We start from the raw sequence: 17191 nt of genomic DNA, 5'->3' as shown, positions 1-17191 counted from the left end.
CCAAAATTGATGTTGATGAAGTGTGATGGTACAGGGGGTTGCAAGGCTTTTATGGTCAGGAATTTACAGCGATTGCATGAGTTACACACACCTTTCCCAACGTGTGGCTGTAAAGACCAAAGGCATGCCCTGCTTTATTTATGCCACTTGTGATCTATTTTTATGCTTCCTCTGCTTTTGTTTGTTTGTTTTAAGCTATTATATTAATTGTGGAAGCACTTCCTCTATTATTCAATCAAGGTTTAAATCTTGAAAGTGTTTTGCACTTCATTCATATTAGTACTTGAAAGCAAGACACAATTCTGTAACAATTTATGTGATAGTTCCTGGGACTTGCATATCTGGTAGAAACTAGAGAGTGTCTGAGAAGTGCATGGCTGCTGTTTTCTCACTACACCCAAGTCACAGAATCACACAGAATCACAGAATCACCAAGGTTGGAAGAGACCTCAAAGATCATCGAGTCCAACCTGTCACCACAGACCTCGTGACTAGACCATGGCACCAAGTGCCACATCCCATCCGCTCTTGAACACCTCCAGGGATGGGGACTCCACCACCTCCCTGGGCAGCACATCCCAATGGCCAATCTCTCTTTCTGGGAAGAACTTTCTCCTCACCTCAAGCCTAAACTTCCCCTGGTGCAGCTTGAGACTGTGTCCTCTTGTTCTGGTGCTGCTTGCCTGGGCGAAGAGACCAACCCCCACCTGGCTACAACCTCCCTTCAGGGAGTTGTAGACAGCAAGAAGGTCTCCCCTGAGCCTCCTCTTCTCCAGGCTAAACAACCCCAGCTCCCTCAGCCTCTCCTCACAGGGCTGTGCTCAAGGCCTCTCCCCAGCCTCATTGCCCTTCTCTGGACACATTCAAGAGTCTCAATGTCCTTCTTAAACTGATGGGCCCACAACTGGACAAAGGACTCAAGGTGTGGCCTAACCAATGCAGAGTACAGGGGCACAATGACCTCCCTGCTCCTGCTGGTCGCACTATTCTTGATGCATGCCAGGATGCCATTGGCCTTCTTGGCCATTTGGGCACACTGCTGGCTCATGTTCAGGTGGCTGTCAATCAGCACCCCCAGGTCCCTCTCTGCCTGGCTGCTCTCCAGCCACTCTGACCCCAGCCTGTAGCTCTGCATGGGGTTGTTGTGGCCAAAGTGTAGCCCCTGGCACTTGGACTTCTTGAATGCCATCCTATTGGCCTCTGCCCATCTATCCAGTCAGTCAAGGTCCCTCTGCAGAGCCCTTCTGCCCTCTAACTGACCAACATCTGCTCCCAACTTGGTGTCATCTGCAAATTTGCTGATGACTGTCTCAATGCCTTCATCCAGATCATCAGTGAAAATATTAAAGAGCACAGGGCCCAACACTGATCCCTGGAGGACACCACTGGTGCCTGGCTGCCAGCTGGCTGTGGCACCATTCACCACCACTCTCTGGGCTCGGCCCTCCAGCCAGCTCCTAACCCAGCACAGAGTGTTGCTGTCCAAGCCACGAGCTGACAGCTTGGGCAGCAAGTCAGCTGCTAGCAGGAGGAGTAGTGAACGTTTTGCAGTTCCTCAAGGGTCAAAGCTGGAGAGTGCAAGCATAATAAACTCCATACATAGATTTGAATACCTTTTGCTTTGCTTCTCAGCTGGCTGCAGGAATAAAAGTAACAAGCACATAATCTATAAATTCAAGTATATTAACTGCAGTCCCCAGGGCCAAAACTAGGCAAGTATGCTGAAGTGTGCCCCTCACAGTGGCAACTAGGGGTCACTGAAACTGCGTGTGCATCCAGGCCCCCTTTTGAAATCAATAAGGTTGCTTTCTGGACTGTAAAATTTCAAATCCATCAAGCAACCAAAAAAAAAAGAAGAAAGAAAGAAAGGAGAAAAAAAAGGCAGCAGTTTCTGCTGCAGCTCCAGAAGAGGGCCATGAAAATGATTAGGGAGTTGGAGCACCACTGCGACAAAGACAGGCTGAGGGAGCTGGAATTGTTCAGCCTGGAGAGGAGAAGGCTCTGGAGAGACCTAATGGCAGCCTGCCAGTACCTGAAGGGGGCTACAGGAAGGATGGAGAGAGACTGTTTGCAAAGGCCTGCAGTGACAGGATGAGGGGCAATGGCTTCAAACTAGAGAAGGGCAGATTTAGATTGGATGTTAGGAACGGGTTCTTTACCATGAGGGTGGTGGAACACTGGAACAGGTTGCCCAGGGAGGTGGTTGAGGCTTTATCTCTGGAGATATTCAAGGTGAGGCTCAACAGGGCTCTGGGCAACCTGATCTAGTGGAGGATTGTAGTCATGAGGTCTTGGGTGGCAGGTTGGACTTGATGATCTCTGAGGTCTTTTCCAACCTTATTGATTCTGTGATTCTAGGATGTCCCTGCTGACTGCAGAGGGGGTTGGACTGGATGACCTTGGGAGGTCCCTTCCAACCCAGACCGTTCTATGATTCTAACTCAACTCAGCTATTATTGTGCTACAGACCCAAACATGGGTTTGGGTACCTGTAGCATTTTACAGAGGCTTAGCAGATAGCTATTGTTATGTGATTTGGAAAGAGTATTTTCATCTCTGCTCTTTTTTTTCTTGCTGTTCCTGTTTCTGTTCCATTTACTTTGGGAGTGGGTTAGGGTTGGGTTTTGTTGGGAGTGGGTTCGAGAGTGGGTTCCTGGTTGTCGCTTTTAAGTGTCCACAGCATCAAACTATTTGTCAGGGTGACTTTTAAACCCCACAAATAGTAACTTGATTTCCTGATGTGAATTAAAACTTGAGCTGTCCTAAAAGCTGGAATTAATGTTGTGAGACCTTTAGGTCCTCAACAGGGCACTGGGAAAAGAATAAGAAAGTTAGAGAATCATCATCTAGATGCTGCGCAAGGGTAATGGACACAGAAGTGATGGGCCACAAAGACACAGCTGACCAGCAATTATTGTATGACCTTAAAGAAAGGGAAAATGGAACTTTCATGGGCTTGGATGCCCTAAATTTAGACGTTTCTAGAAGGGCATTAAGGGATCTGCTATTATATTAACTCTGAATTTATTTGGTTTAGCCAGCCTGATCTAGTGTGGGGTGTCCCTGGCCATGGCAGGGGGGTTGGAACTGGATGATCCTTGTGGTCCCTTCCAACCCTGACTGATACTGTGATACTATATTTTAGGCTTTGCAGTGCTGAGGGCTGGAGAAAGCTATTTCTCATGTGCAGTAAATACTAAAGTTTGTGGCCATTTCTAAGAACAGGTTATTAGTATTTACATTTGGGTACTGGGTGCAGGTAAAAGAAACAGTAAGAAGGAAGCTATGGAGTAACTGGAGGTTCTCCTCCTCTGCCCTGGTGAGGCCCTACCTGGGATATTGCATCCGGTTCTGGGCTCCCCAGTTCAAGGGGGACAGGGATCTGCTGGAGAGAGTCCAAGGGAGGGCTACAAGGATGATGAAGGGACTGGAGCACTGCCTGATGAGGAAAAGCTAAGAGCCCTGGGGCTGTTTAGTCTGGAGAAGACTGAGAGGGGATCCAATCAATGTCTATAAATACCTGAAGGCTGGGTGTCAGGAAGGAAGGGACAGGCTCTGCTCAGTTGCACCCTGTGATAAGACAAGGGGCAGTGGAAGGAAACTCCAGTACAGGAGGTTCCACCTCAACATGAGGAAGAACTTCTTGACTGTAAGGGTCACAGAGCACTGGAGCAGGCTGCCCAGAGAGGTTGTGGAGTCTCCTTCTCTGGAGACTTTCAAGGCCCATCTGGATGTGTTCCTGTGTGACCTGTGCTGGATTCTGTGGTTCTGCTCTGGAAGGGGAGTTGGACTGGAAGATCTCCAGGGGTCCCTTCCAGCCCCTAACATTCTGTAATACCCAATACTTACAAAAGAAAAGGAAAGCAGGCTGTGAGTGAGAACAGGCAGCCATTTAGAAAAGAGAGTTTCAGAGCTGAAGGGAGCTTTGCTGGGAGAAAACAGAAACCCAAAAGGCTTTGGGCAAGCAAAACCTTTGCGACAGAAGTGTCACTGCCAACTGTGCCACATTGATTAGCTTTTATACTGCCTCAGAGCAAATGCCTAGTGCTTGTAGCCCCAATGCACAGGAAGCATTCATACAACCTCTGTGACATGCTTGTGCAGCTGTGCTGATGTTGTCTATAATGCAAAAACTATGTTATTGCCCCACATCCAAGAAAGAAAAATTCCACAGTTAACAATCTCTCCCATAAACCACGAACTAAACCAGCCCTCAGATAAACCAGGGACTTTTATCTGAGGCAGGAATGGGCCTTGAAGGAAATTAGAGGTAGGGAGGTAATGGCATACATTTATAACAGAAAAACATTCACCATGCTCAGCATTTGAGGGTTGTGGTTCCTTTGCTGGGCTGAACAGGAATGGGAAACTCTAGCTTTCTTTGTAGGACATAATGACAAGCAGTACTTTGTCACTGGGGCAATTCACATAATGGTACAAAGAGACATTTAAGCAGAGATCAAAGTGCCAAAGGTGCAGTCTTTACCTTCCATAGGTAATTACATTGAAGCTCAATGTGCTTCTTATCTTGATTTGTTCTGCAATGCAGCCTGTTCAGGACAAAAGTGAAAATAGAGAGAGGGAGGAAATCAGGAGCAGAGAGGGAGGAAATCAGGAGCAGAGAAGCAGTCACCTGTGTTTCACACAGAAGGGTCCCCCCCAATTCCTTTCAGAGACCCCAAAATCCTTTTTCTTTCCTCATGATCTATGGAAGCACACTGGTTGCTGAAACAACAACCACCCCATGCAGTGCTACAGCCTGGGGTCAGAGTGGCTGGAGAGCAGCCAGGCAGAAAGGGACCTGGGGGTACTGGTTGATAGTAGGCTGAACATGAGCCTGCAGTGTGCCCAGGTGGCCAGGAGGGCCAATGGCATCCTGGCCTGCATCAGGAACAGTGTGGCCAGCAGGAACAGGGAGGTCATTCTGCCCTGGACTCAGCACTGCTTAGGCCACACCTTGAGTCCTGTGTCCAGTTCTGGGCCCCTCAGGTTAGGAAAGATGTTGAGTTGCTGGAAGGTGTCCAGAGAAGGGCAACAAAGCTGGGGAGGGGTCTGGAGCACAGCCCTGTGAGGAGAGGCTGAGGGAGCTGGGGTTGCTTAGCCAGGAGAAGAGGAGGCTCAGGGGAGACCTCATTGCTCTCTACAACTCCGTGAAGGGAGGTTGTAGATAGACAGGGGTTGGTCTCTTCTCCCAGGCAAGCAGCCCCAGAACAAGAGGACACAGTCTCAAGCTGTGCCAGGGGAGGTTTAGGCTGGATGTTAGGAAGAAGTTCTTCCCAGCAAGAGAGCTTGGCCACTGGAATGTGCTGCCGAGGGAGGTGGTGGAGTCACCATCACTGGAGGTGTTTAGGAAGAGCCTGGATGAGGCACTTGGTGCCATGGTTTAGTTGATGAGATGGTGCTGGGTGATAGGTTCTCTGAGGTCTCTTCCAACCTGGTTGATTCTATCCTATTCTAAGAGAGGAGTTTCTTCAGCTTAAACTACTCAATTGGCCTGACAAATTGCTGACATGTAGCAAGCATGCACAAGAGGAAGGCATCCTTATTTCTTGCAAGAGAGCCTGGGCCACGTGCTTTGTTGCTAACAATGATGCGTTGCTGTGACATGTTCAGAAGAGCTGGTGGGAATCATCCTGAGTAACAGCTGGCCTGCACCTCCAACTCCCCTAGCTCCTGTGAAATTCTGCTCAGCCATGCCTCAAACCTAATGCAAACACAATAAAGGATGTTCTGAGATTCCTGGGGGGTGGGGAGGAGTCAAACACATTTATTTCACTCAGCACAAGAAGTATCTTTTTGCATTCTAACCTACTAGCAGATGTTCTCTGTTCTCTTCTGTGCCATAAACATAAATATATCATTTATAAACTTTAGCCTAAACTAACTTGTGGTGAGACACTGGCACAGGTTGCCCAGGGAGGTGATGGGAGCCTTATCCCTGGAGGTTTTGAAGGCCAGGCTGGATGTGGCTGTGAGCAACCTGCTGTAGTGTGAGGTGTTCCTGCCCATGGCAGGGGGGTTGGAACTAGATGATCCTTGAGGTCCCTTCCAACCCTGACAATTCTGTGATTCTGTGGCTTTCAAAGAGCTGTTGCACTGGCTGGGGTTGGGTTATTGCACAGATCAATGTTCTCAAAGAGCGATGCCATTTCTCTGTGTGTGTGAATGTCTCCCCTCCCGGTCTGCTCTGTTTTGTAGTGTCGTTAGCCTCTAGCACTGTTGGTTTGGCTGGACAGGTCGTCCACACAGAAACCACAGAAGTGGTGCTGACAGCTGACCCCATCGTAGGGTTTGGGATACAGCTCCAGGGTAGCGTGTTTGCTACTGAGACCTTGTCCTCTCCACCTCTCATTTCCTACATTGAGGCTGACAGCCCGGCGGAAAGGTGAGGTTCTTAAAGCTGACTGCTAAGTACATTTTGATGAGCGTTCCCTGGGGTGCTTGGGGCTTGTTGCTTTTGATTTATGATGAATTGCAGGGCCTTGCTGGGTGGAAGTGTGGCAAGTAATAAACTGTCTGTTCTGACAATGATATTTCATATGCTTGATCAGCTGTAAGAAGAGTGACAAGCAGCAGTGGGTTTTTATCATCCAGAGTCCTCCGGCAGGAGACTGAAAGCTATGTTCACGCAAAAGGAGAAAATAGAGATCAGAAACCTCACTGAAGTCAAAGCAGCAATAATTCAGTGTGCCATGGGTGGGAGGCCCTATCCAAGTCTGTTCAGTTTTGGTGCAGAACCAAATCTGTAGGGAACGATAAGAGTTGCAACGTGCTGATGACTTCACTGCAGCATTTCAGCTGCATTTGCATTGTACGTTTGTCTTTAACTGTGGCATGAGAACAACAATAGTTGCACAGACAAGTACTGGCTGCCACTGAAGGGCTCCAGCATCTGTATCCCAGGAGTTCAGAGGCCATATCCATGGGTGGGGTGGAGGCATGGAGACTGTGCCCCTCTTTCTGAGTCCTACCACTCAGCGAGCACAGCGCATGCTGGGAGCGCTTTGACAGTGTCTTGGTGCAAAGAGGCAGCAGCAGCTTCTCCCCCACTCTGTGCCTGGGCAGACTGCTGAGCTGCTGTGCCACACTTCTTCAAGGTTAAGTCGAATGTGTTTGATCTTGCTGGTTCTGGTAATGTGCACATCTGATGATTGTTTTGTGTCATTGTGTACCAAGGTGTGGGGTGCTGCAAATAGGAGACAGAATAGTGGCAATAAACGGTATCCCGACAGAAGACAGCACGTTTGATGAGGCCAATCAACTGCTCAGAGACTCCTCTATCACCAACAAGGTCACCCTGGAAATAGAATTTGACGTTGCAGGTATGAATGCACTGTTGTTCTGCCTTACAAGGAAAGTGAAGGAATAAATCCCAAGTACATTGTGAGTGTTAGGCATATGTAGGCTTTCTTCTCACATACACAGGTTTCAAACAACCTCTTTGAAATGAGTGTCTTTTTTTTCTCCAGCTTTCTCATTTCACCTAGCCCTTCAAGCCTGCTTCAGAATGCATGGAGCAATGACAAGCCCTGTAGTAAGATGTGGTGACAGTCCCTCCTCTGAGTTATTTCCAGACATTTTTTTCTGCCCCGAGACAGAAATACTCTGCTGAGCAGAGGCAAATCCTTTACAGGCCAGCTAATGAGATGCTGCACTAGACAAAACAGGATTGCAAAAGAGTGGATGAGCAGAAAACCCTGAAATACTTGCAGTGTCTCAAACCAGCAATCTAATTAGAATAAGAGAAATTGAATTAGTAAAAGCAAGGGGGGGGGAAAAAATCATTGTTAAGGTTGCTGGTGAGTCTTTAGCATTTCTAATGAGAATCATAGAATCATAGTATCAATACTTTCCTCTGTAATTTGTTTAAGCATAGAGAATACACCTGTAAAATCACTACTTATGTAAGTCAAAGAAGTACACATTACACATGGGCACTGTGTGAAGAGTGAAAAACCTTAAAGACTTCTGTGTTTCTCTGATGGAATGGAATGGAGTGGAATGGAATGGAATGGAATGGAATGGAATGGAATGGAATGGAATGGAATGGAATGGAATGGAATGGAGTAGAGTAGAGTAGAGTAGAGTAGAGTAGAGAAGAATAGAATAGACCAGACCAGGTTGGAAGAGGCCTTCAAGATCATCATGTCCAACCTATCTAACACCATCCAACACTATCTAATCAACTAAACCATGCAACCAAGCACCCTGTCAAGTCTCCTCCTAAACACCTCCAGTGATGGTGACTCCACCACCTCCCTGGGCAGCACATTCCAATGGCCAATCTCTCTTCTTGTGAAGAATTTCTTCCTAACATCCAGTCTGACCCTCCCCTGGCGCAACTTGAGACTGTGTCCTCTTGTTCTGGTGCTGGTGTGGTTGAAATTTCCCCCTCCCAGCATTAACTTTGCAAGCCCAGCTCAGATGGAAGCAAATGGAAGCTGTATTTACAAGCAGAACTACACTCTACAATGGAATGCAATGAATATGGACAAAATATTCAGGATTTACAATATTTACAGTGATTAACAAACAACATGAGAAATCCCCTGGTCAAAAGACCAGGGAAGCTGACTCTCTGCTCCCATACACACACCCACACCCTGTCCAAAAGGGAGAAAGGAGCAGAGAATAAAGTTGCTGTTAGACTTAACCAGGGTCAAGCAGAAGCAGGTTAGTATCCCTTCAGAGCAACGAAGCAAGCAGAGAAGAGAGGAGAAGAGGGAAGATTGTTTTGGTACAACCAATCTTACAGCAGATATCCCTCCAATGAAATTGCTTAGAATTATCTCTGCTTTCTTCTTTCACACCCAATAGTGATTTAGTTACATTTTTCTACTCTTCTGCTTGAAATCTGGGGGAAATTGTAAAGGCATAGCCTAAAACTACCTCTGAGGGTAGCTCCTTTGAAGTCACCACGATGTCGCATGAGCTGCCTTTTGCACAGCGAGAGTGGTGCTGAGGGTATTACAAAGCATGGTGTCAAAAGCAGGCTGAAAGTTCCTGGAGTGATTCTGGATGATCTTTTAGTCTGTACACATCCATTCTAATGTTTAAAAAAACCCAAAAGACAAATATAATGTGTACTGGAAGAGTTTAAGAAGAGACTGGAAGGAGCACTTAGTTTAGTTGATGAGATGGTGTTGGGTGATAGGTTGGACTTGATGATCTCAAAGGTCTTTTCCAACCTGGTTTATTCTATTCTATTCTATTCTATTCTATTCTATTCTATTCTATTCTATTCTATTCTATTCTATTCTATTCTATTCCATTCCATTCCATTCCATTCCATTCCATTCCATTCCATTCCATCCTATCCTACCCTATCCTATCCTATCCTATCCTATCCTATCCTATCCTATCCTATCCTATCCTATCCTATCCCATCCCATCCCATCCCATCCCATTCCATCCCATCCCACTCCACTTCACTCCATTCCATTCATTCCTAGACACAGGAAATGAAACATGAAAGAAGGACATTATGTAAGTACACCTGAAGTCACATGTATTTCAGTCACAGGCTCACAGGATGTCAGGGGTTGGAAGGGACCCAAAGAGATCATCCAGTCTGACCACCCTGCCAGGGCAGGACCGTACAATCTAGCTCAGGTCACACAGGAACACATCCAGACAGGACTGGAAAGTCTCCAGAGAAGGAGACTCCACAACCTCTCTGGGGAGCCTGTTCCAGTGCTCTGTCACCCTTACAGTAAAGAAGTTCTTCCCCATGTTGAGGTGGAACCTCCTGTGCATCTATTGCTCCTTGTCCTATCCCAGGGTGCAACTGAGCAGACTCTGTCCCTTCCTTCCTGACCCCCAGGCCTCAGATTTTTATAAACATTGATTAAATCCTCTCTCAGTCTTCTCTTTTCCAGACTAAAAAGTCCCAGGTCCCTTAGCCTCTCCTCACCAGGCAGTGCTCCAGTCCCCTAATCATCCTCATTGCCCTCCCCAGCAGGTCCCTGTCCCTCTTAAACTGGGGAGCCCAATCTGGGTCTAATCTGGGTGCTAGCTCTAAATGGTACCATCAGGCCAAGGCCCAAATTTTTGCTGACAGGTTTCAAACACAGTACTGTGCATTCCAGTGCCTCAGCCAGCTTCAGGTGCTTGGCCATGAGGGGTGTTTTGATTCCTTTTCTAACTGTTAAATCCATGGTAGTTCCCTTAGCAGTCAGTTAAAAATGTGTTAGACCTGCAGCAACAAAGGCTTGAAATCCTTAAGACTTGATCTCCTTTCAATAAAAATTTGCCAGCACTGAAGTTTTCAGCTGGGCTCCCAGAGCTTGGACATGAGCTAAAAACCTGCAGCCTCAGCTGGCTGCTAGCCTGGGATATCTCCATAGATTTTGTTGAACCTTAAAATAAAGATTAAGTTAGCATGCAAATACCAATAAAGGAATAAATCATATGTCCTGCTTCCTTCACTGCAGAACCTTCTCAGTTGCACCCTGGGACAGGACAAGGGGGAATGGATATAAACTATAGCACAGAAGGTTCCACCTCAACATGAGGAGGAACTTCTTCACTGTGAGGGTCCCAGAGCACTGGAGCAGGCTGCCCAGAGAGGTTGTGGAGTCTCCTCTGGAGCCTTTCCAGCCCTGTCTGGATGTGTTCCTGTGTGACCTGTGCTGGATTCTATGCTCCTGCTCTGGCAGGGGAGTTGGACTTGATCTCCAGAGGTCCCTTCCAACCCCTGACTTCCTGTGGTCCTGTGCATTATCCATGGCTTGTGATGCTGGTGTGACTTCATTAACTTGTATGTGTAGCTCACTTGGGATCAGTGTGCCTTATAGATTATCTAACATAGTAAATGCTATCTTTTATAGAATCAGTTATCCCAAGCAGTGGAACATTTCATGTGAAACTACCAAAGAAGCATAACGTGGAACTTGGCATCACCATAAGCTGTAAGTGAAAGAGCTCTTTTTTAAGACCATATTTACAGGATAACCTGCAGATAGTAGCTCCTGTAGTTCTACAATCATGTTTGCTTTGGTATAAATTTCTTCCTCCTTTCTCTAGAAAGGGAAGGTTATCAGTGCTTTGTCTCTGATATCTGATACAGACATGCTGGATCATGTCCAGAGAAGAGCCACAAGGATGAGCAGAGGGCTGGAGCTGCTCTGCTATGAGGACAGACTGAGGGAGTTGGGGCTGTTCAGGCTGGAGAAGAGAAGGCTCAGAGGAGACCTCATTGTGGCCTGAAGGGGGCTACAAGAAAGCTGGGGAGGGACTTTGCAGGGTGTCAGGGAGTGACAGGACTGGGGGGAATGGATCCAAGCTACAGGAGGGGAGATTTAGATTAGATTTTAGAACAAAGTCCTTCCCCATGAGGGTAGTGAGAGACTGGCACAGGTTGCCCAGGGAGGTGGTAGAAGCCTCATCCCTGGAGGCTTTTAAGGCCAGGCTGGATGTGGCTCTGAGCAGCCTGATCTAGTGTGAGGAGTCCCTGCCTGTGGCAGGGGGGTTGGAACTGGCTGATCCTTGAGGTCCCTTCCAACCCTGACAATTCTGTGATGAAATGCTATTCTGTATCAGATTTATACTCCATTTTTAGTAGGTAAAGAAGCCAGAAGCTTGTCAGTCCTAAAGATTGACCTACTCCTCGCAGGGCTGTGCTCCAAATCTCTCCCCATCCTCGTTGCCCTTCTCTGGACACATACAAGAGTCTCAATGTCCTTCTTAATCTGAGGGGCTCAGAACTGGACACAGGACTCAAGGTGTGTACTGACCAGTGCTGAGCACAGGGCAGAATGACTTCCCTGCTCCTGCTGGCCACACTATTCCTGATGCAGGCCAGGATGCCATAAGGAATATATCTAAGGAATATAAGGAAGATGTCTAAGGAAGATAACAAGGCTCTGTGTTAGTCTATTTCTCAAAAAGTACTTGTTGCTGGTACTTGAAGCCAAAGTGTTTCTAGACTTATTTATTTGGGGAGCAGAGAGTAAATGCTGCAGCAGGACTGGGTTTGGAGCAGGTAAACTGCAGCATACCACGTTCAGCCCTTGAGGAAAGGCAGAACAATCCTTATCAAAGTTAATGGGCTTATGTTTAATGTACTTAGTGAAGAGTCTGGTCTCACTGAAATTAACATTCCCTTACAGTGGTGACTTTCTTAGCCTCTTAGAGTCTTTCTTGGGAATTATTCATGTGTCTTGGGGGAAGATTGTGCTTTGATTTATATTCTCAAAGCTTTTACCAGCACAATGGAATAAGGTTAATCAGAAGTACAGCAGGGAGCTCAGTGCTAAGAATTACATCTGAGGAAGAAATGAGAGACAGTGAAGGCCTCTTTGGTTGTCTTGCACACTTGAAGAAGTAATTGTTAGACTCTGTGGGATGTGACATGGTGCTTGAAGCAAAATCACAGGTCTGCCTGTATTTGTGGAAGGGAAAATACTGAGAGATGAGAAAACCTGGAGATAGGCTGTCCTGTTTAAATATTGGTTTGAGCATTGGAAATGGTCTGTAGGATTATTGTGCAAATATGCTCTTCCCATTAATTGATTTGTGCTGCTGTGGAATTCAGGCTTCTCCTGTTTTTTCTCTCTGTAGGAGTAAATGTTGAATGGAAAACTAATGTTCTTGGGTGTTATAGTTTGAGGCTGAGTGCCTTTAAAACCATATAGTTACAGACCTCCAGAGGCTACATAACTCCAGGAGGTGGACTGGAAAGTGTACTTTTTGTTATTTAATTCCCATAATGCCTGCATCCCCATAAAACTGACTGCAGGGGCAGTTTCCTTCCCTTTTCCCACCCTCTCTGCTCCTGGGAAGGACACACAAGATGTTCTCTCCTTGTGGGAGAGGAAATTTCATCAATGTTCATAAATATCTGAGGGCTGGGTGTCCAGAGAGAGGGGACAGGCTCTGCTCAGTTGCACCCTGGGATAGGACAAGGGGCAGTGGATGGAAACTGAGGTTCCACCTCAATGTGAGGAAGAACTTCTCCACTGTCAGGGTGACAGAGCACTGGAACAGGCTGCCCGGAGATGTTGTGGAGTCTCCTTCTCTGGTTCCTTTCAAAACCCATCTGGATGTGTTCCTGTGTGACCTGAGCTAGATTGTATGGTCCTGCTCTGGCAGGGGGGTTGGACTGGATGATGTCTTTGGGTCCCTTCCAACCCCTGACATCCTGTGATCCTGTGTCAGTGCTTTGTGCTGTTCTACCTAATTAACTCCTAAATGAGGCAGCATGATTTGAAGGATCTAAGGGGTTTACATTGATTTTGTCATATTTTTGTCAGAGCAGTTTAGCACAGTAGCATGACATTTATAACTGATATTGTTAGACTCGTAGAATGGTCTGGGGTGGAAGGCACCTCCAAAGGTCATCCAGTCCAACACCCTCTGCTGCCAGCAGGGACATCCTCAGCTAGATCAGGCTGCCCAGAGCCCTGTTGAGCCTCACTTTGAACATCTCCAGGCATATGATCCCAACCACCCCCCTGGGCAACCTGTTCCAGGGTTCCACCACCCTCATGGTAAAGATTTACTTTGAAAAACAAATACTAAATGAAATCTTGGCAGAGTTGATGTGACCAGACATAAAGAGGGGTGACAGAGGAGACCAGGAGAGCTCCCAAATAGAGAGGGACCTGGGGGTGCTGATTGACAGCCACCTGAACATGAGCCAGCAGTGTGCCCAGGTGGCCAAGAAGGCCAATGGCATCCTGGCCTGCATTAGGAATGGTGTGGCCAGCAGGAGCTGGGAAGTCATTGTGCCCTGTGTTCTGCTTTGGTTAGGCCATACCTTGAGTCCTGTGTCCAGTTCTGGGCCCCTCAGTTTAGGAAGGAGGTTGAGACACTTGAATGTGTCCAGAGGAGGGCAACAAGGCTGGGGAGGGGTCTGGAGCACAGCCCTGTGAGGAGAGGCTGAGGGAGCTGGGGTTGTTTAGCCTGGAGAAGAGGAGGCTCAGGGGTGACCTCATTGCCCTCTACAACTACCTGAAAGGTGGTTGTGGCCAGGTGGGGGTTGGTCTCTTGTCCCAGGCAACCAGCACCAGAACAAGAGGACACAGTCTCAAGCTGTGCCAGGGGAGGTTTAGGCTGGAGGTGAGGAGAAAGTTCTTCACAGAGAGAGTGATTGGCCATTGGAATGTGCTGCCCAGGGAGGTGGTGGAGTCCCCATCTCTGGAGGTGTTCAAGAGGGGATTGGATGTGGCACTTGGTGCCATGGTCTAGTCATGAGGTCTGTGGTGACAGGTTGGACTCCGTGATCTTTGAGGTCTCTTCCAACCTTAGTGATACTGTGAGACTGTAAAGTGCTAGAGACCTGTTTCATCCTCTGTCTGCTGCAGGTAGTGGGGTTACTGGTGAGTGAGAAGGTGCTGTCTCTACATCTCCAGTGCTTTCTATGTCTCCAGTTCAGTTTGAGATTTGGATGAGAAAGTCAGACAACTGCCTGACTAAACAGACAGGACAGGCTTTTTATTTGTCAGAAGGGAAATGTAAGCCTCACTTCAGGCTGGCAGCTGAACATATGCCTATTTTTAAGTCCAAGAGCTCTTCTAAATCAATTGTTAGGAGGCAGACATCCTGGAAGACAAATGTATTTCTTTTATTTGCTTTGTTTCCCTTGGTAATAAACAGTAAATATGCCTGTATAGAGTTACAGCCAGGTACTTGGGGGCATGTCTGAGGTGACACTCAACACTAAATGTGGTTAAGCCAATTCATGGTCTTTGACATGACCTGTAATGGAGGGAGAGATTGAGTCCCTCTTAGTTTCAGGTTTATCAGTACAAGGAGGGAAAACAAATAAATTGAAACCCCCCTTAGATAGCAGAAATCTCTAGAAAGTAAGACAGATGTGTGGCCAGCAGGTTGAGAGAGGTGATTCTGCCCCTCTACACCACTCTGGTGTGACCCCACCTGGAGCTCTGTGTCCAGTTCTGGAGCCTCTATTACAGGAAGGATTTGGAGGTGCTGGAAGGTGTCCAGAGAAGGGCCACGAGGATGAGCAGAGGGCTGGAGCTGCTCTGCTGTGAGGTCTGGTTAGACTGCTCCTTAAGTCCTGTGTCCAGTTCTGGGCTCCTCAATTTAAGAAGGACATTGAGACACTTGAGCATGTCCAGAGAAGGGCAACAAGGCTGGGGAGAGGTCACAACCCTGTGAGGAGACGTTGAGGGAGCTGGGGATGCTTAGCCTGGAGAAGAGGAGGCTCAGGGGTGACCTCACTGTTGTCTACAACTCCCTGAAGGGAGATTGTAGCCAGGTGGGGGTTGGTCTCTTCTCCCAAGCAACCAACACCAGAACAAGAGGACACAGTCTCAAGCTGTGCCAGGGGAAGTATAGTCTGGAGGTGAGGAGAAAGTTCTTCCCAGAAAGAGAAATTGGCCATTGGAATGTGCTGCCCAGGGAGGTGGTGGAGCCATGTGAATGTGGTACTCAGAGCCATGGTTTAGTTGTCAGGAGGTGTTAGGTATTAGGTAATAGGTTGGACTTGATGATCTCTGAGGTCTTTTCCAACCTGGTTGATGCTGTGATTCTATGACAGGCTGAAAGAGTTGGGGTTGTTCAATTAGGAGAAGAGAAGGCTCTGAGAAGACCTTATTGTGGCCTCTCAGCATCTGAATGGGGCTACAAGAAAGCTGGGGAGGGACTTTGCAGGGTGTCAGGGAGTGACAGGACTGGGGGGAATGGATCCAAGCTACAGGAGGGGAGATTTAGATTAGATGTTAGAACAAAGTCCTTCCCCATGAGGGTGGTGAGAGACTGGCACAGGTTGCCCAGGGAGGTGGTGGAAGCCTCATCCCTGGAGGTTTTTAGGGCCAGGCTGGCTGTGGCTGTGAGCAACCTGCTGTAGTGTGAGGTGTCCCTGCCCGTGGCAGGGGGGTTGGAACTGGCTGATCCTTGAGGTCCCTTCCAACCCTGCCAGTTCTGTGATTCTGAGAGAGCTGGGGCTGAAACAAGAATGGGACATGAGGAAGCAGGAAGATGCTTTGTTTTGAATTGCTTCTCAAGTCCAAGAAGAGTTTTGCAAGTAAATCACAAAATGGAGACTTCAAGCTGTCCAGAGCCACTTCAAACTTGCATTGATTCATGAGGATATCTTTTTTTAATTAAGTGGTCAAATGCAGCTTTTCTCACAGGGGCTCTTACTACTCAGCTCTCTGGGGAGAGATGAAACAGTCTTGTGTATCAAAGGGGATGGAGGCTGCATAATGAATGAGGTGGAGGACTGCAGACAGGAACAGGAAAGGAGGTGATCTCATGGTCAAGATGGTTTAATGCACCCCTGGAGATATGAGGGTTTTTTTTCCTTTTCCTTCCAATAGAGTTGTGCTGAGACAAGTCATTTCATGGGGTGAGGTGAAAAGGGGAGGGGGAGAGAGATAGGAGAGAGATGGTTTCCAGAGATGGCTGGCTGATTTTCTGTGCAAACCCTTGAGATCCCAGGGTCACACCTGAGGAAATTCTGAGCAGCTGCAGCTGTTGCTGAAAATGCCAATAGTTGTACTTTGGACATGGAAGCTGTTATATGCTGCAAACTGTTGTGAGGAATAAAGCCATGGATACCTCCAATTGCTCACTGGAAATATTCAGGTTGGAAAAGAGCCTCAGGATCACCAAGGCCAACCCAGAACCCTACTCCACAAGGCTCACCCCTAAACCACAGCCCCAAGCACCACAGCCAAACCACCTGCAAACACAGCCAGGCTTGGGGACTCCACCACCTCCCTGGGCAGCACATTCCAATGCCTGACCACTCTTGCCCTGAAAAAAGGTTTCCTAATGTCCAGTCTGAACCTCCCCAGTGGCAGCTTGAGGCCATTCCCTCTTGTTCTGTCACTAATGACCTGGGAGCAGAGACCAGCACCAACCACTCCACAACCTTCTTGCAGGTAGCTGTAGAGAGCCAGGAGGTCTCCCCTCAGCCTCCTCTCTTTCACACTAACCATCCCCAGCTCCTTCAGTTGCTCTTCATCAGATTTCTTCTCCAGGCTCTTCCCAGCTTCCTTGCCCTCCTCTGCCCTGGCTCCAGCACCTCCACATCTCTCTTGGATTGAGCCGCCCAAAACTGGACACAATACCCAAGGTGTGGCCTCCCCAGAGCTGAGTGCCAGGGGACAATCCCCTCCCTGCTCCTGCTGGACACAGCACTGCTGATCCCACCAGGATGCCTTTGGCTTTCTTGGCCACCTGGGCACACTGCTGGCTCCTGTTCAGCTGCTTGTCAATT

General features: G+C 47.8%; 1 protein-coding gene across 3 annotated transcripts in view; it reads left to right on the top strand.

Annotated features, from left to right (window-relative positions):
* GRIP1 (glutamate receptor interacting protein 1) overlaps window positions 1-17191 on the top strand; it is a 310370-nt gene that overhangs the window by 255384 nt on the left and 37795 nt on the right. For all 3 annotated transcript variants that reach the window (XM_068160947.1, XM_068160945.1, XM_068160948.1), the window contains exons 11-13: window positions 6199-6385; window positions 7177-7322; window positions 10830-10910. In XM_068160947.1, the coding sequence (XP_068017048.1) occupies window positions 6199-6385; window positions 7177-7322; window positions 10830-10910 (414 nt within the window). The remainder of the gene's footprint in view (window positions 1-6198; window positions 6386-7176; window positions 7323-10829; window positions 10911-17191) is intronic.

Source organism: Melanerpes formicivorus, unplaced genomic scaffold (assembly GCF_026170545.1).
Source record: "Melanerpes formicivorus ecotype bairdi unplaced genomic scaffold, bMelFor1.0.p_v2 SCAF_54, whole genome shotgun sequence".
Classification (NCBI taxonomy): domain Eukaryota; kingdom Metazoa; phylum Chordata; class Aves; order Piciformes; family Picidae; genus Melanerpes; species Melanerpes formicivorus.
The sequence above is the reverse complement of the archived record's forward strand: the minus strand, read 5'-3'. Positions and strand labels throughout refer to the sequence as shown.